This window comes from Balaenoptera musculus, chromosome 5 (assembly GCF_009873245.2).
Source record: "Balaenoptera musculus isolate JJ_BM4_2016_0621 chromosome 5, mBalMus1.pri.v3, whole genome shotgun sequence".
NCBI classification, from domain to species: Eukaryota; Metazoa; Chordata; class Mammalia; order Artiodactyla; family Balaenopteridae; genus Balaenoptera; species Balaenoptera musculus.
In genome coordinates this window covers 76,157,915-76,179,215 of record NC_045789.1, presented here as the reverse complement: position 1 = coordinate 76,179,215, position 21,301 = coordinate 76,157,915, and the positions used below count along the sequence as shown (strand labels likewise).

The window sequence follows — 21,301 nt, the reverse complement described above, 5'->3', positions numbered from 1 at the left end:
AAGTTCATCTTAGGAATTTTTAGTTAGGGGTAAAAAATCTTACAAAGAAACTGTTTAATAATGGATGTTAACATGTTACTAAGCAAGAGATGCTCACTTCTCTTCCCACAAAAGCCAAACAGAAAACAGTGGGTGTTACTAATGTTTTCTATTTATTCATTAATAAAAAGTGCATAGTACAAGCCCTTTATCCCAATCCAAGTACTCAGTAAAAGATTACAATAAACCCTGGATGGCACAGACATGATTTGTTTGGCATGATTTAAACATTTAAAAACAGCAATTAACATTTGGTACATCACATGACCACCTTTGCTTTTAACAAAGTAATCATCAGACATGGTAACAAATACATATGACTTTTCATTTAGAAATATTATAATGTTAAGACTAAACCTACTATTGCAACAACAAAAATTTAACCCATTAACTTAAACTCTCTCCATTTCTCCTTCAAGTTGCTGTTCTGTGTCTTAAGCTGAGCTGGTCAAATTTTAGCACGTATTCATTTAGAGTGACAGACTTTGATTCAGGGTGAGAGACTTCTGAGGTTCCTTTGAAGATGTAAGATATAGATAATTCTATAAACACTGTAATATCGCATACCACAAAGACACTAAAAGTACCATGGAAGAGCTGTATTTAATAGTTACTTCTGAAACTTTCTCCAAGTAGTTTTAAAATATGACTTGCTGACCATGGGATAGTGTTTGGATAAATACATGATAAAATCTTTTACTATACACAGTTCCAATGTTAACTTTTTCCACGTGGAAAGCAAAAAACATTATTTGCATAAAAGAACATTAAATAACCTAAAACAAAATAACTCTTAATGGCATTTGTGGATGTTAAGAGCCAAAAGTGATTAAAATGTGAAGCTTTATCTTTCTTTTTTCCAGATTATTAAAAATGACTGTAGCCACAGTGCAGGTGAATGTTTACAAGCCAAGTAATGAATAAGAGTGCTCAATAAAAAGGCCACATGTAAAGCTTTAGGAATTAAAGACAATAATATGAATTACTAGTTAGGTTAATAGAAATACTTTATGTGCTATTGCACACTGTCTTTGTCAGGAGTGCAGAGAAATTTTACAAGCAAAAAAACCAAGACTAAATACTTCACTAAAAACTTTCGTTACTAATTAATAGATGGTCCAATAGGAAAAGGTTAATATTCTAATGTAATGTCAATTAAGTATATGTGACAGAATGAAGAACTAGGAACAGAACCCAGATTTCCAGGTCTCTAGCTAACACTAGACATTCTGTTTCCATGTCATAGCCACTTCTTCAACCAAAGTCAATTCTTAATTATTTGTGAGCCACAGATTCAGTGAACACATCAGTATCTCATCCAGAGACTAGCCTTCTAGCAGCTTAGAGAGCAGATTGTTAGGAGATACGTGCTAGCCTTCAAAGTTCAGGGGCAAGGACAGAAAAAGGAATGCTTATAGGGATTTAGCTCCATCTTAAGCCATTCCTGCCTCTCTGCTTTAATGCTTTAGAGCTGTAGAGCTGGGAAGGCTTCAATAGGCCATATTGAGAGAAAAAAACCTTAAGTCTATGGTGTTCATTTATCCAGGATTTGACTTACCTGTGTTACATACCCCTCAATTAACACAAGTATTAAGAGTAGGTTATATCATTTCAAGAAGTTGAGGACAAAGCCAAGATGCACAGGAGGAATGCAAGCAGTCAGTAATGGATTATATAATGAAATGAAGCCCTTACAGTGTTTATAGCCTAGAATATAATCATAATAAAGGGGAAAAAATACCCTATGAGCATCACATAATTGTATCAGAGACTCTATTAAACAGTACAATGATATAGAAGAAGTTTATTCAATTCATACAAGTAATTTCTCAGATCTATATAGTGAAAAGCTAAACTGACCTAGTGGGGGAAAATCCTTCATTGATAGCAAAATATCTTCTAGCCCCCATAAATCATCTGCAATCACTTGCTAGGAAAAATTCCATAACCACACAGGTCATGCAGATTTTTTTATGCCCTTTGAATTCATTTTCTATCAAACTGAAAAAAAAAACAATGCAACCTTTTACATTTTTACACATTTCAAATTTTTACTTATATTAATGCTCCTCCCCACCCCAATCATCCTATTACCAACAAGAATGAGACAGAGGTTGAGAAAAAAAAGATCCTTGATTGTTTCTCATTTTCCTCCTTTTCCCTTGGAGTAAACCAAGAATTCATTAAATATTGTTTAAAGTCAGAAAGATAACAAGATTCAAAATTTTTTCTTCAAAGAAAACAATAGAGTAAATAAGTAAACAGCATTCAAATATCAGTAACCAAACAGGCCCCCAATACAGCTTTAAGATAGTTTCATTTAACAGGGAAGTTTTACAACAGAAAAGCAGCTTCCTGAGAGGCACCCACTTCAAAAATAAATTATAGCTTAAATTATTACTGTATAGATTACACCTGGCAAATGCAGAAAGAATTAAATTTTTTCCTCCTTTCATGAACTGTGTAAGGCTAGTATATAGTGGCTTACAAATTTCATATAATGGACTGTAAATCATCCACCATATTTAAATCATGTTTAAGTTTTCTTATATTAGACATTTTTATGGGAATAAAAACTTAGTAAACAATTACTTCATTTCTTCTTTCCTCCTTTTCTTTGCCACGTAAGCCAGTTGTAGTGGATGATATAGATTTCAGCTGTAACTTGTAAAATATTCCAAAAGCTGTCACAGTCCCAAGAACTAGAGAAAACTGCCATCCACAAATAAACTACCAAGGTTAAGTGTAAATACAATGTGGTCCTAATTTTCTTTCATACAATCTCAGATAACCCCAAATAACTTTATAAATACCTTATTTAAAAAAATCTTTAAACCCATCAAAACTATTTAAAATATTTAAATGTAGAGATCTCAAATTTCCTTCAATCAGGCCAGAAATTATCACAAAAATTATGATCACAGTTACAAACAGAATGAATGGAATGTTTAAGTTTAGGATAACCAAAAAAGCCCCATGTAACTTTTTAATGTATCATTTACTCAAATACAGGAAAGGTGATAACACAGGAAGCAAAATAAGCTTTGCAAGTGAAATTTCTAGAAGCTCATGAAAACAATACCATCCCATATGGCAGATGCAAAGAAAAAAAGAAAAAAACAGTTCTAATGGGGTTAAGAGTACTCTGGTCATCTTCGTTCATTTGGTCGTGCAAAGGTGTTAACTATGTTTACTTCCCATATCCACAAAGTTAGTCCACGGGAGGGGCTGGTGGATCCTGTCCCTGGCATTAAAGAGAGAGAAATTATGAAATTGACTTCTTAAATCTCCCAGTGCAACCAGTTCTAACATTAACACATACAGTAAGAATTGAGCAAGCAATGCCCCTCACCTTCCCATTCCCAAATCATATACTTATTTGGACCTCTTGTACGTTTTGCACAAGGGAGCACTAGATTAACATTGTGATTCACCGATGTTTGTCTCTTTCTTCCTTGTAGCATGGAAGAAAGGAAAATTTTGTAACAGTGATATTGACTTAGGTAAAAGTGCTCTCCCTGACAGCTCCAGAGGTGATATGTAAACCAATCAAGGTAGTCTCATCCCTCTTGCTAAGGTGACTGAGTACAGTACAATCAAAGTGAAGCTAAAGACTTGTATTTCTCACTACAGAATGTCAGTCAGTGAGGAAGTATGTGGCACCAGTTGCAACTGGCAGCCGCCCTATAGGGACCAGAAAGGGAGCCCACCTGGAATAAAGCTAATGTCTGAGGGAAGAAACCCAGGTCTTTGATGACGCTGTTAAACTTTCTAAACAGTAATCCTACCTCTGGATTTTTTAATGTGTAAACCAATGAAGCCAATTACTTAAACCAGGCTGAACAGATTTTTGTTACTTGTAATAGAAAGCTTCTGAACTGTAAAGGAAAGAGCAGACCTTTTAGGAATCTTCAGGAAGATCCCATTTATTTACTCTGACATGCTATATGAGGAGGCCCTAGTTGAGGATAATGAATTTTTCTACTTGGAATTAGTCAATATGTTCTCTTGCTTATTCCTAGAGCTGTGGGACTATTATTTTTAGAACTGCTGGTCTACAATGAACTAAGGTTCAGGGGACTGTCACTTTTGAATGGCTTCTAATTGAGTTGGGTTTCTTTAGTTCCAAACATTGAGGATGTTGCTCTTTGATATGAAAGTGTTAAAACTGCGCACAGAAAGTAAGAAAAACGGCTTAGGAGAAAGCACTTTATCAAGACAACATACAAGCTGTTTTATGGATACCCTCCTCTCCAAGAAAACCCTAAAATAAATTTAAGGCATTTTTATATAGTGTTAATGATGCCTTCTTTCTTAACTAAAGTCACCATGCTACATATATAAATGTTTTAATCCTAAAAAAAACGCAAAGCACTGACCAGTTAACACTGCACATTTGCTTTCTCCTGTATAAGCAACTGGTCTAACCAAACTTCTTTTTAATAGTAACAACGAAGGATGGGGAAAAGAAGCAATTATTTTAGGTTGGAGAAGGGAATTAGTGGGATAATTTGGGTGTTCAACAAGTAAATCATCATGGAAAATATTTTAGAGGTAATATCCAAATCAAATGGGAAAAAAATATATAAACACTGGTTCTGAAAATGATTAAAGGAATCCTTTAATGGAGGCTCTATCAAAAACTCCTTGTTGGGTCACTTTATCATACTTTCAGTTAGGTTCTAAAAATGGCTGTAATCATGACTATCAAGATTTATCAACATGAATGATTCCTACCTCTCCTTTTCCCAGCTCAGTTGACCTATTGTGATGCAGAACTGGAAGAATGAAGTTGAGAGAAATAGGATGGGAAAACAGGTTTAGCCAGAGAGGCTCAGTGTCTCTGTTGTATTTAATAGAAGGGGAGAAAATGAAGAATGTGTGTGTAGAAACATTTGAACTGCAGCTAGTAAGAGAATCTGGGGAGCTGGAAGCATACGAGGCAAGGGATCAACTGTGAGGTGGATAGAACTGGGTAGTGGAAGACTGAGATTTGAGAAACACTGCTGTGGATTATTACGAACTGGATCATTTTTTATGTTTCTCACGTGAGGAAAGATTGGAATTCATCTTAAAATGATTTGGGGGCTACTGGTCTGTACTTCTCTCTAAATGTAACTCCACGAAGACTAAACCATTTGGGGTTTCAAGATTTACTAGGACTACATAGGAAGAACTTACTCCGTGAGCTAAATCTTCCTTTTGCTAATTCAGATATTTCCGTCAAAACAAACTCCTCCCCTTTCCCAGGCCACACCCATCCCCCCACCCCAAAACATTTCTAATCCACAACACTTACGTTATGAGGACTGGTTGGTTTTCCAGTTAGGTTGGATCCTCTTAGATTAGGAGGTCTCAGTAGAAACAAGATCACTGCAATAACCATCCAGGCCATCAAGATCATGGTAATACTGATGCCATTATCACTAGGGGGTCCTGGTACTAAAGACAAACAGAAAATGTATTTGCAACAAAAACTGTAGAAAAATTATAATATTGTTAGATAAGTGTAAAAACAAATCCTAATGTTTAAATAACGACTTCAAAAATTATATTATTAAAAAAAGGCATTAGTAATTTTAAGAATTATTAAATATTACAGCTTCAATTTCCCTTTCCTCCTGTGAGAAAATCTAAATGGTAAATGGTGTAAAATACTCATAAGCCAGAGCCTATTAAATAAAGATTTTTAATAGTATAGTAGTTCTTAATATTTTGGGGCAATAGAATCCTTTGAGAATTTGATAAAAAAGGACTCTCTTTCCACTATAAGAATCCATGTATACACATTCAACAATTTTGCATATAATTGCAGAAGATTCATGGACCCACAAAGCCACCAATCCATAGATACACTGAGATCTACAGAACTCAGGTTAAGACCACATGATACACAGTTAAGACGCTCTAGGGGTGAGGGGATTATGCATTTTAATTACAGAAGTAGCATGAAAAGATAACAGAGCTTAAGGAAAAGGGGACATCCACGTTGTATAATATAATATATGAATTAATACCCCTTTATGACATTCTCAAACAAATAGATATTAATTTGGCATTCTTTTTTGCAAAAAGAATTTGGATTCAGATCTAGATATTATAGTCTATGCCTTTATCAAGAGAAAAAAGTCAGGTTTCTGTGCAGGTATCAGTCTTTCCAGCTCCTTAAAGCAGCCATATCTTAAATATTTATTTCTGAATAACAAGTACCTAGCACAGTGCCTAGTTCATGGTATGAACTTAACAAATTTCTAATAAATGAAATGTATATTAGAGAACTCAAAGTATCAAAAATGAAAATTCTAGAAGATTAGATTTAAATAGCCTGTCAAGACTATGTATAAATGTTTGGTTTTGGTCTCACTGCCTCAGAAAAAGTAAAAGAAATCCAGACAAGATTCTGAAACTAAGCAGATGCATTATGCATTACACTGAGGTCCACGGGCCCAGGGCCGAGGTGGCACTGCTGAGGCCAAAGGGGACAAAGTCAAGCAAACAGCTGAGCTATCCCAAGAGCAGACTGGAGAGGAACCTAGTCTCTGTTCCAACCCAATCACTTCTCCAGAAACAAGTAACACAGTACTCAGGGGTCATCAATTTGCAATGCTTATCACACAATGAATCAGCATGTCCCCCCTCTATATCCACATTCATTCCTTTCCTTGTTCCCTCCTATTATATGTGCCTCCCTTCATAACTAAAAACCAATTTCTCCACTTAAGTTTTGGATCCCATCACTCTTGCAGAAATTTACCCATTATCCTCTCTCTTGTGAATTCAACACCCTCTTCTCCATTGCAGCCATCCCATAATCACTTAAACATGATAAAGTTTCTCCCATATTTAAAAAATATATATATATCTCCCTCAACCTCCTCTGTCCAGCTATCAAAGCTAACCTCTCGAGAGTGGTCTATATATATATATATTTTTTTTTTAATTTATTAATTTATTAATTTATTTTTGGCTGTGTTGGGTCTTCGTTTCTGTGCGAGGGCTTTCTCCAATTGTGGAGAGCGGGGGCCACTCTTCATCGCGGTGCGCGGGCCTCTCACTGTCGCGGCCTCTCTTGCTGCGGAGCACAGGCTCCAGACGCGCAGGCTCAGCAGTTATGGCTCACGGGCCCAGTTGCTCCGCGGCATGTGGGATCCTCCCAGACCAGGGCTCGAACCCGTGTCCCCTGCATTGGCAGGCAGATTCTCAACCACTGCGCCACCAGGGAAGCCCGAGTGGTCTATATTTACATCTACACTTCACTACCTCCCACTCACGCCTTAGGTTGGCATCTACCTCCATCAACATTCAAACAACTCTTTGAAAGGTCACCTATGACACCTGCAGGCTGCTAAGCCTAATGGGTAATTTCAGTCCTCATTTTCCATGACCATGCTCTCCTTAAAACACTTTCTTCCTTTGTATTCTGTGCCATTACCACTGCCAGATTTTCTTTCTAACACTTAGCCACTCCTTTACATGCTCATTTTCCTCTTCCTGGCTTTTACATTTTGGAATTCCTCATGGTCAGTTTTAGGTTCCCTTCTCTTCTTTCTCTGCATACTATCATCCTCACCTGTGGCTTCACTTACCTTCTGTATGCAGACCACACTTAAATTTATATTCAGCCCCAACTTCCCTGAACTTCAAACCCAGTATCCAATTATCTATCTACATCAGTAGTTCTCTATTTTTTTTTTAAATCTTCATATCAACAGTTCCTAAACTGTGGTGTACTGTAGAGCCAATGCTTCTTAAAAATGTACCTGAATCCCACCTCGCACTTAACATACTCAATATCCCAAACTAAAATCACGAGCATCTCCCCTGCCCCATCCTCCATGCCCTACCAAATTGGATTTCTATCCATCCAACTGCCTAGGCCAGAAACCTATGAAAACACCTTTCATTCCCTCAATGACCCTCTATTTAACCCATCATGAAGTTTCTGTCGAGTGATATTTAGGAAGTAAATACTTACTTCCTAAATATCACTCAAGTCTGTCCACTTTTAGCTCTGTGCCCACACTTGCTCAAGCTACCATCACTTCTTGTCCGGTCTCTTAACTGACCTCCCCATACCTACTCTTGCCTCCTCTAATTCTGTCCTTTAAGCTGCTCCAAGAATGGTATTTTTTAAAAAATCAAATACTATTATTTTTATTACTAAATAATAGCTAAAAGTTGAGTGGTTACTTTGAACCAGGCATTCTCTCTTAATCCCTTTTAACAATTTTTATTTTTTTGCCACGCCTGGAGACTTGCGGGATCTTAGTTCCCTAACCAGGGATTGAACCCCAGACACCGCAGTGAAAGCGCCGAGTCCTAACCACTGGACCGCCAGGGAGTTCCTCAACAATCTTATTTTATGGTCGGTACTATCATATCTTCATTTTATAAATGAGGAAAGTGAGGAATAGTGGGAGTTAAATCCCAATGTCATACAGTTGGCATGTCGCAAAGCTGGGATTTAAATACAGTGGTCTCATTCCGTAGACTGTGCTCTTAACCTCTTTGCTATGTCATAATCTCTGACAGTATCACATTAGAAGACAGATCCCTGAAAATTACTACTCCTATGGGTAGTAAAAATGGAAAATACAGGGACTTCCCTGGTGGCACAGTGGTTAAGAATCCACCTGCCAATGCAGGGGACAAGGGTTCGAGCCCTGGTCCGGGAAGATCCCACATGCCGCGGAGCAACTAAGCCCATGCACCACAACTGCTGAGCTTGCGCTCTAGAGCCCGAGTGCCACAACTACTGAAGCCCACATGCTCTAGGGCTCACGTGCCACAACTACTGAGCCCATGCACCTAGAGCCCGTGCTCCGCAACAAGAGAAGCCACTGCAATGAGAAGTCCACGCACCACAACTAGAGAAAGCCCACGAGCAGCAACGAAGACCCAACGCAGCCAAAAAATAAAATTAAATTAAAAAAATAAAAATTGGAAAATACAGATTTTAAAAGGATTTTGATAAATAAACTTATAACTAGCTGTTAGGTAAACTAGATTATTAAAGGTAGTCAGAGAAATATAACTTTGCCTTCTATACATGATCACTTCTTATAGTGTCCTCTCAGAAGTAAAATGCTAGATTAATTGTACAGACCAGAAGTGTAAGCCCAACGCCAATTCTTATGTTATTCAATTTGGAAAATGGGTCCCTTACTTTTTGATACTCTTCAGAGGTAAAAGATTGTGAAACTTCAGAGAGTTAAACCTCAGATCACAAATTTACTAATGCCTATTTCTAGACAAAGCAACCCTGACAAAATGCCCACTCCATTTTAAGACTCTCATAGTGATAATACGACTCCTAGTTCCCCATAACTGTCTCCTAGCTTGGTTCCTATTGCAGCCTTTCCTTCCTGCATACTGCTGCCAAAAAAGTCTGCTTAAAAAACACTGCTCTTAACACATCTCTGCCGGCTAATCCAGTGACTCACTTCCCACTGCTACTGCTTCAACTCTGAACTCTTCAGCCTGGCCTTTCCTCATCAGATGTGGCCCTACTCATCAATATTACCTCTTACCATTTCTCAGAAAAAGCATCCCCTGCTCTAGTCAACCCCATTCCTTCTTCCTTCTTTAGCCAGTGGTTCCCTGGCCTGCCTGCCCATCAGAATAGCCTGTGATGATACCAATGCCACAGTTTCCAAGGCCCTGCCTCACATCATCTAATTCAGGAGCAGCTCAGGGGTGGGGTCAGGAATCAACAATATTTTTAAAGCTTTCCAAACGAATCTGATGCAATAGTTCAATGCTAGTTTGGCTAACAGCACTTGCAACTTTGCAAACTCAGTCCTTCTGGGGACTGATTATTTTTCCCCATCTGGCATGATATTACAACTAATCTCATTTAACTACAACCCTCTCTTGTCTGTAAAAAAACTCCATTTTCTCTGCCCACCCTTTCCTTTCTTCTCTAGACTAGTGTAGCACTTCCAGTTTGAAGGAATGGTTTCCTACTTCTCCTAATTAGGTCATTAACTTTTTAAGAACTGAGACCATCTCATAGCTGTTTGACTCCACCACCTCTTAGATACATAATCTCTGTGCCTCGATTTCCTTATCTGTGAAATGGAAATATTACAATCACCTCATAGGGTAGTTAGAAAGATAGAAGAGAAATGGTCAGTACATGGAAAGCAGCACAGTGCCTGGTACACAGTAGGTATTCAATAAACATCAGCCATTATCAATCTGTGCTCTAGTTAAAATCAGTATTAGGATCAACTAGAGCACAGAAAAGACGGAGTGCAGAAAATTCCTTGTGTGAATAGCTAGGCTGGATAAGATGGTGAAGTGAGAATGAAAAAGGGTCAGACACAAATGGTAACAGGATGAAAGAAGCACAACACTTGGCGACTGCCTGGACTGGTTACGGTAGGAGGAGGAAGAAAAAGTAAGGGTGCCTCTAAAATTTCTGCAGGGCGGTAGCATGCAGAAGAACTCTCCACTTAAAAGGCCAAATGGATGCAGGTTTGACCTGACCTCCCAGGTTTGACCTGACCTCCCAGGTTTGATAAGAGCATTTCTCTTATTCTCTAATAACTTAAGGCCCATCTCAGAATAAAGGACAATAGCTGAACCAATTATAGTCGAACCTCTTGATCACAGTCAATGTTTTTCTGTTTACAGCAGTAGCACAAACTTAAGATTGGCTCTAGAATGTACCTTCACACGGACATACTGTGCAAGGTTATTAACAAAAAACTGGAAACAGATCTAAACGTCTGCCAAGAGTGTCTGATTAAGAAGTTATGGTATATCTCTCTCCTGTGTTTTCTCATCCTGAGTCTCCTCAGGGTGCACTATGGGGGGGCTGGTGGTGGCTGCAGTGTCTGATGGCAGGCATCCTATTTCTATGCTGAGTTCCCTCAGTGCTCACCCTCAGGCAGCTGTAATGTGATGGCTTGATGGATGCAACATCCTTTGTTTACTGAATTGGCAGGCAACATTTTTTTTCATTCATAAGGTACGTATGTATGCAAGGAATGATTTAAATGAACTCAGACTCTTGCATCTTCCCGTACAAAGAAAAGCGCTGACTTCATTAACTTGAGATGTCTGTTTTTCTTTTTTTTTTTCTTTCTTTCTTTCTTTTTTTTTTTTTTGCTGCGCCACACGGCATGCGGGATCTTGGTTCCCCAACCATGGATCGAACCCACACCCCCTGCAGTGGAAGCCTGGAGTCTTCACCACTGGACCACCAGGGAAGTCCCTGTTTTTCTTTAATTAACAATAATCTTTTGATGTTCCTACTACCTGGTTTCTTACAAAAACTCCTATATATCCTGGTTTCTCCCTTACCTCTTCAGAGCAGTCCCTCAGAGTCATCTGAGAGGCTGTCTTCCAGGCTTAAGTCCTCAGCAAGTCTATCAAATAAAACGTAATTCTCAAAAAAAAAAAAAAATTATGGTGTATTTGTAAAATGGAATACTATGAAGCTATAAAACAATGTTGAGGGAAGTCTCCATGAGATATGCTATTTTTTGACAGAGGAAAAAAAGCAGGTGAAAAACACTGTGTACTAAGAAAGGGGGGCAAATAATATATATTTTGCCTGTACATGCATAAAGAAATTCTGGAAAGCTACATAGAAGGCCAATAATACCTAGAGATAGGATGTGGTTAGATGGGAGAATATGAGTAGGAAGACACCTTTTCACTATACACTAATTAACTTCTTGATTTTTGAACCATATATAAAAACATTAAATTGAATGAAGCAAAAACAGTAAACCTAAAATGTCTTGGGATTGGAGACACTGGGTATCTGAACTGACTTAGACTCTTTGAAATATCCAGGAATAGAGATGAATGGGGTCACTATAGGCTTTCTGTGATTATATGCAGTCCCTTATGACAAGATCTGCTTCTTCGTGAAGTCTCAAAACAGGCATGCTACTCAAACTCCCCGACACAGCATGCGGCTAATACAAACAAATATCAGGAGCAGCTATTTTAAAGTCAACACAGAGAGCTGAAAGGGCCTTTGAGTGAACTGGCCACTGTGGTTTTTATTGTGACAACTGTTTGGCACTAAATATTCTAAATATTAATATAGTGCCAAGTAATCTAGATATTAAGAAGCACAATCACATGCGGGATATAAAGTCTGTTCCCCTCACTGCCTAGGAATTAATTGCCTTAAGAGGGTAAATACTTTTTACTCTATGGTCTAGAAAAATGTCAAATCATAAAAATGTAAAAGGACTTTGTACACCAAAATACAGGGTTCCATTTTGCTCAAGGGTTAAGTCTTTGGTTACAAGAAAAAGTATTACAAATAAGATGTCAAATGGAATATTCACAAAGAAGCTATTAACTTAGCTGGACACCAGGAAGATGAAAGAGAGGGAGGCTCTAAGAGCTGGCAGATCCTGAGGCATTATTTCTATAAACATATATAGGTCTCCAGTGGGAAAAGCAGAAACAGAACAGCAGTGAAAGTGGACAGTGCACCAGCAGGCTTTAACCCTGTGATTTTGGAGTTGTATACAGTAATTACAATATCCTCAGAACATCTACCCATCTTTTTTGATTTACTCCAAAATTAAATTAGCAATAGAGCTGGTTTCCATACAACTCTTTATCTGAAAGACAGTCTTTCAGAAGAGTGGGCAGACTCATTCTATGCAGCTCTAGAGAACAAAACTGTGGGTAAATATCACAATGAAGTGGAATGTAGCTCAATATAAAGAATCATGCAGCAACTAGATATGTTCACAGATTGCGACTAGATTCTGCTACCACATGAAGTAATGAGCTTCATATTCTATTAAATCATCTCAAATACATGCAGCACATCATGGCAGGCACAATGGATACTGTGATATTATGATATAATAAGAAATACATATTTGGTCTTCATTCTGGTTCCTGTCAGAAAGCTGCTAAAATCCTTGGAATTTCCTGAGTGATAAGGGTGAGAGAGGAACGTCTATTCATAATAAACCCCTTTCAACCATACCTGAGTTGATGTTAATGAGGTGACTCTTAGTGGGCCCCCAGAAAGCTTCAGGATGGGGACTCACTGGGAGTCTGACCAAGTGATTAGAGGGTTGGAACTTCCAGCTTCCAAGTTATTCATCAATGGCCAATGATTTACTCATTCATGCCTATGGAATGGAACCTCCATAAAAACCCTAAACAACGGGGTTCACAGAGCTTCCCGGCTGGTGAACACATGGAGGAGCTGGGAGGGTGGTGCACCCAGAGAAGACAGGGAAGCTCTGTACCCCTTCTCCTCATACCTTGCACTAGGCATCTCTTCCATTTGGCTGTTCCCGAGTTGCATCCTTTGTAATAAACTGGTAATAGTAATTAAACTGTTTTCCTGCCTTCTGTAAGCCATTCTCACAAATTACTGAAACAGAAGAAGGGGTTGCGGGGACCCCTTAATATATTGCGGGAACCCCTTATATATCCGATTAATATATATTTTATGAAAACAGCATAAGCTCATTCCTGAAAATTTAGAATACACAGAAAAGTAAATATATCGCTCAGAGGAAGCAACTGCTTAAACCATTTAAAGACAGGGCTGTTAGAAAGGATTTCCACCAAATGCTAAAAGAACTGGGGCGGGGTGGAAGAACTGGCAAAGATAACTGAATTAATACTCAAGCTCTAGAGTTGTGCCTTTATACTTGGATTAAAGAAGTGAAATTTCACCCACAGAAATAAGAGTATACTTGGTTTACAGGTGGGACTGGCTCAAGGGTCACAAATACCACAAATATAACAAACACTTGTTTTCCCATAAGGAGTTCAATAAGATTATTTTCAACTAGAAGAACACGTGTTAGCTTTACTGCTGAGGCAAAAATTTATGATGCTTATCAGAGGGCACACTGCAGATTAATGAACGCTACTGAAGAGACAACATAAAGAAATCTGGAGTTGGGGAACCACCACCCATCATCCCCAAAACCTAACGCAAGTCTGCCCATTACTTTCTTGCCCAGAGGCATATAATTATTACCCTGCTGCACCAAAGGACTACATTCTGACAAAGTTTCTACTTTGGGCCAGGCACTGTACTAGCTCCTGTTTCTCTAAGTTGTTACATTTACAGAATTTGATGGGATACCCAGTTCACACAGTAATACCAGTAATTAATAATGTACTAACAAGTTCCTTTATAATGATATCTTACTGTGTTTTGTTTTAGTTTCACATACATAATAAAGTGGGGCTCAGCTTCAGAGATGTGAAGTATAAGCAACTAGCCTATTAATAAATGCAATTTGGCAATATGTCAAAAGCCTTAAAATGTGCAAAAGGATGTTTGTTCAAGCATTATTTATAACAGCAAAAATATATTAGCAACCTAAGATTCCAACAAAAGGGAATTATTTGAACACTGGTGCATCCCCATAATGAATTATTATTTAGTCAGTAAATACTTTGAAGGTAAATACATGCTGATATACTCACAATACAGTAGTGAAAAACAACACATACAAATTGATCCCATATTTCTAAGTATATATGAAATCGAATTGTGCCAGGCTTCACCATCCTGTAAACATCATACTTCCATTCTTACAGTCAAATTATTATGGTATAAGACTGGACTGGCTATTATTTCCCCTCAAAGTATCCCTCAAATTACTTCTGTCCTGAAAAAAAGATGCCTCATATTATAAGTCTGTCAGCTACATTCACCATGCGGGATCCATCTTCCTGCACTGATTCTCACTCTACTATCACCACTGCCCATAAAGCCATGAAAAAACCTCCCTACTGCCCTTACCGTCTTGAGAATGCTAATGTCAGAGCCAGAGGAATGACTCCAATGTCTCCCAAAGCTTCCAAACCTTGGGAAAAAATGGTCTCCCCTTCCTTCACTCACAAATTCTCAAAGTGAGGGGTTTGTGCTAGCAGCCTCGGTGTTCAGTTCAACGAGCCAGAAGTGCCCTGTTCCACCTGTATTTGCCCAAAAAAGGGTCTTGGAAGGGTTTTACAACACCACTTGTTAACAGTGGTCATCTTTATTATTCTGGAAGTTTTTCCTTTTCTTTTTTTTTCTTATCTGTGATTTATAATTTTATTCATGAACAGGTTTTGTTCTTGTGGCAGGACCAAAAAACACAATTTTTTAAGTTAAAATATTAAATATTTAAGTAGGAAATACATTACTAAGAACCATTTCCTTAAAGGGTAAACTGTAAGAATAATTTCTGGCAAAAATTCAGTCTTATTCTGGTCTCTAATTCTGCCCCCAATGCCAAGCCTCCTCCTGTCCCATCATTACTTACATTCCTGAAGACATTCTGTGTCTGTGCAGTAGGACTGGGACTGCCTCAACTACAATGAATAAGAAGAAAGGAAAGTTAGCCACTGGACTTAACCAAAAATGGATACTATTTATTAGAAAGATCATGTTTTGTTTTTTAATGAATGCTACTACAGTATATATCATACCTTCAAAATCAGATAAAAACATAGAATATATTGAGGGGCTGTTCAGTTCGGGGGGGATTTTTTTCTCCTCAACATATATTCAATATATACTGTGATCTAGCTGCCAATTCACCTATTTAAATTAGGAATTTTTAAAAGTCACCTGTGGATGGGGGTGGTGGTGGATGAATTGGGAGATTGGGATTGACATATATACACTAATATGTATAAAACAGATAACTAATAAGAACCTGCTGTATAAAAATAAATAAATAATAAAATTTAAAAATTCAGGAAAAAAATTAAAAGTCACCTGTGACAGAAACTCCTGCTGCCGTATGTTATTAGACTTCCCAAAGGAAAAGCACTTAACTGTAGAGGAGAGCTACTAGAAAAAGAGTAAACTTCGTTAATAAGGTTTTTTTCTTCCTGAAAATTAGAAGCCTCTGCTTCTAATAGAAAAAATAGGTTCTCTTTGTAGAAAATGCACCTTTGAAAGGAAGGAATTTTTTTTTTTTCCTTTTTGCTTACATCTGCATAAACAGTGGTTAGACAAGGAAGAAACTAATAAAAATGATACCACAGGAGTTGGGGGTGGGATGGAGGAATGGAGTAGGCTCTGATGAGACGGGATATGAAGTTTTTCAATGTCTATCTTTACATATCATTTAATTTTGAACCATATGATTATGAATTTAAAAAAGATAAGTGAAAAGTAAAAACCCATCTGTCAATAAACATGTATCATCCTTTGATGAATGTTCACCCTATGCTGAGGGCTTGTAGGATGTTTAGAAATGATAATCTCATAAATCTTAAAAGAGATGATGAACAGTAAACTGAATAAACATGCAACTTTTTCAGTTCAGCCTCATTACTTTATAATGACACCCCCTTCCATTAAAGGCAGTTAATGCATAACCTGCTGCAATTGTTGGGAGGAAGCACTACAGACAGTCGTGCTTAGCTGTTAAGCATGGGCTTCTGCAAAAAGGCAGATCTTGATTTAAAAAGTCAGGCTCTGCAACTTCTAGAGTTTCAAGACCTGGGTGAATTCTTAACACCTCTAAGCTTAGTTTCCTCCTCATCTCGGTTAAATGGGGATGATATTACCCACTGAGAATTAAATACACAGTGCATATGAATGTCGTAACACCCAGAAAAGAAGAAGAAACGTTAGCGTATTTTATTACTGTGCCAACAAATTATGACCTCATCTAAAAACAATTATTGGAATTAACAGAACAAATCATCTTGTAGTTGTCGCTAAGATGATCAGGGCTTTCTTTGGTGTATACCACTAAAAGTGTTCTATTGGTTTTTTGGTTTTTGTTTTTTAAATATTTATTTATTTATTTGGCTGCGCCAGGTCTTAGTTGTGGCACGTGGGGTCTATAGTTGCGGCATGCAAACTCTTAGTTGCGGCACGTGGGATCCAGTTCCCTGACCAGGGATTGAACCCGGGCCCCCTGCATTGGAAGCGTGGAATCTTGGCCACTGGACTACCAGGGAAGTCCCCAAAGTAGTTCTATTTGAGTTAGAATGGGAAAACAGATCTTAATTAATGTAAAAATATGCTGGGTACCTTAAACCTTCCTAAATATGAAAAGAATCAATCCAAAACCTCTTTAAAAATTTATGCATTCTACGGCTATCATCAAAAAGACAATAATTAACAAGTGTTGGTAAGGACGTGGGAAAAAGGGAACCTTTGTGCACTGTTGGTGGGAATATAAATTGGTCGCAGCCACTATGGAAAACAGTATGGAGCTTCCTCAAAAGATTAAAAATAGCGTTACCATATGATCCAGCAATTCCACTTCTGGGTATTTACCCGAAGAAAACAAAAACACTATTTCGAAAAGATAAATGCAGCCCCATGTTTTCTGTAGCATTATTTACAATAGCCAAGACATGGAAATAACCTAAGTGTCCACTGATGGATGAATGGATAAACACACACACAAACACACACACACACAGAGAGGAGCATTATTCAGCCATAAAAAAGAATGAAATCTTGCCATCTGCGACAACATGGATGGACCCCAAGGGCATTATGCTAAGTGAAACAAGTCAGACAGAAAAAGATTAATACTGTATGATCCACTTATATGTGGAATCTAAAAACAAAGATCTCATGGATATAGAGAAGAGATTGGTGGTAGCCTGAGGCAGGGGGAGGAGGGTGGGCAAAATGGGTGAAGGGGGGTCAAAAGGTACAAATTTCCAGTTAAAAAATGAATAAGTTATAAGAATGTAATGTACAGCATGGTGACTACAGCTAATAATATTGTAAAAAATTACACATTCTAAAGAAATTGAAAAAAAGATTACTAGACCCTTGGGTCACAAATCAGACCTAATGAACTTCCTACTTTACATATACTTTAAGTTTTACTAATTTTTTCCCAATAAGTAATACGTATACACAGTACAAAACTCAAAAGTACAAAAGGATGCTCTATGCAAGGTAAATCTCTTGCTCTCTTCTGTCTTTCAGCCTCCACAGCACTCAGGTTTTTTTGTGAATCTCTCCAGAGATGTCCTTACATTTTTATAAGCATATATATCTTTTCCCATTACTCCTCCACCTCTAAGTAGCATTGTAGCGAATGTAAAACAAAAAGAGATCTATTAGGTCCTTGGATTGAACAAGTACTACCTAATTACTTAAGATATGAAATAAGGAGTAAAAATAACTTTCTTGGGTTTAGTATTTAGCAATCACATAGCATATCCCAAAATCTACAGCTGTGATCGAAATGACCAATGAATTATCAGTTCATTGTACATTATGTAACTCAAGTGCCAGCCCTGGCTTTTGGCTATACCTCTACTTGAACTGATGCCTTTGTCTTCAGGTCTGACTTGCTGGCTGTCTGTAGCTCAATGATATCTACAAATGACATGATTTCCATGTGAAAAGCCTCCAAGTCTTTATATATCCATTTCCTCACAAATCTACTTCCACGGAGGGGCACACCACCAGCTCTAGGCTTCTTCTTCACGCTTCCATCAGTCTCATCCTCCTTTTTCAATGTGGGTCTACCAGATAAGATGCTCACTGTGTTCGTCTTTGACCTCCCTGCGGCGCTGGCAGGTCTGGGTTTCACCCCACACCCTTGCAGTGGGTTTGTAGTCTATAGCCAGGGTCACCAAACTAAAACCTGTAGGCTGGAGGCCTATTTTTATAAATAGTTTTACTGAAACATAGCCACACCCACTTGTTTACATATTGTCTATGGCTGCTTTCACTACAACAGCTGAGTTTAGTAGTTGCCATAGAGACTCCAAGCCTAAAATATTTACTATCTGGCCCTTAAATTACTCAACACTACGGATAATGACAACCAGCTAAAGACACCTAGGAAATACCCATGAAATACAAGGAAAAACAAGTATTTTTGTGTAGCTATATAAAAATGTTCATTTAGAAATGTGAGGTGCTCATTAATTATGTCTAGTTATAATGCAACAATCATTTATTTACTTATTCATTCAAAATGTTTCCATAAAAAAAAAAATATGTTTACTGAATGCCTACTACATGCCAAGTACAGTTCCAGGTACTGAGGATATGGTGTGAAAAGGACAAAGTTTCTAGTCTTATGGATCACACAGTCTTGTGGGGGAAATCAGACAATTAACAAGTATATTATAAAAATGTTAGAGAGCCACACAGAGAATGAAAGTAGGATGGCATACAGTGGCAGTCCAGTAGCCACTTTAAATTAGGCAGACAGAGATGAGCATTCAGGAATTCCAGGCAGAGTAAACAACTAGGAAAGGCCCCTAGATGAAAAGGTGCCTGCGGAGCTGGTGTTGAGGAACCACAAGGCCACTGTGGCTGGGGCATGTAAGCAGTATTACTTAGCTGCTGTATTTAGTCAACCTCAGAACCAAATGCTCTCTAGATATGCACAAATCAGCACACTTTTCTGTTAATGGCATTAGTCTGACTGCCTCCAATTCTAAGACATATAACAGATACCTATATGTTTTATCAATGTGGAATAGGGGTACCTTCTTATTATCACATTAGAAATACATCTAAATACAAATATATTTTAATGATAAATTTATAAATTATATTACTTTAAATTATAATTTAAATAATTTATTATTTATATTACATTGTAATAAAAATAACATTACAGAATACTTAGAAATTAATGTGGATTAATTCACTGACAGTACAATTATCATTATTATGTTTTCTAGCATTAAAATACGCACACTTTCATATAATTACAATCATTATAATAACAAATATTTACTGGGAACTTTTATGTGGTAGGGACTATACTAAGAACTTTAATTTATTTAATCCTCACATTCAATGGCAGGAGGCAGGTGCTATAGCCTATTTTATGGATGAAGAAACGTGTTTGGGAGAGGTTGGCTAACATATCCAGTACTAACTCCAGAGTCTTAAATTTTTTTTTTAATTAATTAATTAATTTATTTATTTATTTTTGGCTGTGTTGGGTCTTTGTTTCTGTGCGAGGGCTTTCTCTAGTTGCGGCAAGTGGGGGCCACTCTTCATCACGGTGCGCGGGCCTCTCACTATCGCGGCCTTTCTTGTTGCGGAGCACAGGCTCCAGACGCGCAGGCTCAGTAGTTGTGGCTCACGGGCCTAGTTGCTCCGTGGCATGTGGGATCGTCCCAGACCAGGGCTCGAACCCGTGTCCCCTGCATTGGCAGGCAGATTCTCAACCACTGCGCCACCAGGGAAGCCCCAGAGTCTAAATTTTTAATCTCAATTCCCTTCGACTTTACAACATACAAAATTTTGTATCATAATTTTAGTTAACATATCATTAGCATGAAACATTGTGTAACCAACCACAATTTTGAATGGTTACAGAATGCTCCAGTGAGTTGATATACAACTGATATAAAACTGAACTGAAGCAAATTCAGAGTAAAGTGAAAATGACCATAGATGTAATTACCTAATAGCCTCTAAGATTAACACAGCCAACGTTTTCTTTCAGCACTAAAAGAGATCTCTTTTCCTTTAGGTGTCACCAGAAGGAGTAGGCTTCCCTTTGGGACTATGATAAAAAACGGTAATGTACAATTTGTCCTGCTATACAAGTTTCTAGAAAACTAATTCATTCACATACAATTGGTAAATATAGAAATGATGTCAGCTTTATGTGGTAGCTGTGTTGGTTCATAATGATTTTTTCTAGGTAAGGGGAACCACAGAGTGGGAGGTCAAATTATGACTTTCATTCAGCAGGTCAAATTATAACTCATGCCATGCAGGCAGAAGCCCTTTCATCAGCTTAAAAATTTTTTAAAAGTGCCTTCACACATGCATACACACACATGCATACGCACACACACACAAGACCAAGAATGAGAAGAAATTATTCCACTGGGAGCCTGGCTGACTGAAGCACTCCAGCTCTAGCCCAAGCTGCAGTGAATCTTTGGGACATTCCACCAAGAGCTGGAGTTGGATCCTGCTCTTCTGGCTGATCTCCTATGGGTTCCTGGCTACACTCTACATGTTCACAAGCAGATGATGCTGCAGGCTCTGAATAATGAGGTGCCAAAGTATCATGACCACATTTCTAGTCCAGGACTTAGTGTTTTTCCCAAACCAGCATGTTGGAATATACATTCAGTATGTCAGATTCAAACACTTATGATGGGTAAATTATAGTCTTTAAAGAATTAAAAAAACACATTTAGTAAAACGAGAGACTCTTTTGATGGAACTCTTTAAACACAGAGACCTAACTTACAGTGCATCTCAGTTTTCTCTTGACTTATTTGAAGAATACAGTGGGACTATTGATGCTGATTTTGGCTACTCCAAAAGGAAACCATTTAT

The 21,301-nt window shown here is 37.9% G+C and overlaps 1 protein-coding gene across 1 annotated transcript in view; it reads right to left on the bottom strand.

Moving 5' to 3' along the window:
• Positions 1 to 133: 133 nt before the first annotated feature.
• The window catches only part of SMIM14 (small integral membrane protein 14), a 63,539-nt gene continuing 42,371 nt past the window's right edge, over positions 134 to 21,301 (bottom strand). The window contains exons 3-5 of the mRNA XM_036853028.1: positions 15,306 to 15,354; positions 5,339 to 5,481; positions 134 to 3,283 (exon numbers count right to left, since the gene is read on the bottom strand). Of these exons, the coding sequence (XP_036708923.1) occupies positions 3,251 to 3,283; positions 5,339 to 5,481; positions 15,306 to 15,354 (225 nt within the window). The 3' untranslated portion in view covers positions 134 to 3,250. The remainder of the gene's footprint in view (positions 3,284 to 5,338; positions 5,482 to 15,305; positions 15,355 to 21,301) is intronic.